The sequence below is a fragment of the Trichechus manatus genome, unplaced genomic scaffold, assembly GCF_000243295.1.
Source record: "Trichechus manatus latirostris isolate Lorelei unplaced genomic scaffold, TriManLat1.0 scaffold00072, whole genome shotgun sequence".
In the NCBI taxonomy this organism is placed as follows: domain Eukaryota; kingdom Metazoa; phylum Chordata; class Mammalia; order Sirenia; family Trichechidae; genus Trichechus; species Trichechus manatus.
In genome coordinates, this window is record NW_004444008.1 from 1,118,978 (window position 1) to 1,119,955 (window position 978).

At 50.6% G+C, this 978-nt stretch overlaps 1 protein-coding gene across 1 annotated transcript in view; it reads right to left on the reverse strand.

The window, feature by feature from the left end:
- The window catches only part of MARCHF6 (membrane associated ring-CH-type finger 6), an 80,635-nt gene that overhangs the window by 27,261 nt on the left and 52,396 nt on the right, over positions 1 to 978 (reverse strand). The window contains exon 15 of the mRNA XM_023734821.1: positions 594 to 730. Within this exon, the coding sequence (XP_023590589.1) occupies positions 594 to 730 (137 nt within the window). The remainder of the gene's footprint in view (positions 1 to 593; positions 731 to 978) is intronic.

The following is a 978-nucleotide window of genomic DNA, read 5'->3' on the forward strand; positions in this document are numbered from 1 at the left end:
AGTACAGCACAGAGCCCAGGTACAGCACAGGGAATGGCACAGGGCCTGGCACCCGTGAGAACTTGGCAAATATTTGGTGAGAGAATGTACCCTCATCCAAAGGGCTCGGTTTCCGTGTCCTGCACCAGGATGGCTTGGCTGGAGCTGCGCTGAGTCCAACGCGGATCAGCCCTCGTCCTCACCAGGCCCTAAAGGAGCCTATCTGCCAAGTGGACTGAAGTTAAAAGGGCCCTCGTGGTAATTCTACACTGAGGTGCCTGCTTTAAGACCGCCTTACGAATTCAATCCTGCAAACCGTGTCCTTTTGGCGTTTCCAGCATGACATCCCTTGAATCAAGGTGGAGACAGGCTCACACCACACACCAGTCCAGGCATCTGGATTAGAGGCTGGCTATAGCACATACCAAGGAAACACGTGCTTTCACTGAATTTCTTCCCTCACTCTCACCATCTTTCAAATTCACAGCTGATTATAAACAGAAATACTAAAATTTGTCAATTTTGGGGATATACAACTAAAAGCAGTTTAAGGCAATCAAGCTGAAGTCCTGACAAGCTGTTCCTTGTAGAACAAATCAGCCCGTGGAACTCACCTCTCTCAGTAACAGGATGAAGGAGGCAAAGTAGAACACGTAGACCATTCCCACCAGCCAGTGCAGGAACATGGTGGTGCCCGGGGCTGACTGGAAGCTCAGCTCCCGGTCCTTCAGGGTGGCGTCAAACATTTCCTGGACACGTGGAGAGGGAGAGACGTTAATACGCCCGACTCCCAGGACACCAGCCAATTGCAGCACACATAGGTTATGAGGCTCTGGGGCTGCAGCTCTCCTGATGCCACCTCATGGTGTCAGAATGATGGACCGCACGGCTGGATGTGGTTCCAGAGATGCGTACAACATTTAAAACATTTAAACATCAGAAGCAAGAAGGAAAGGTAAACCAGCAGATGGATAAGAGTATCCTGGCACAGCTACAGTG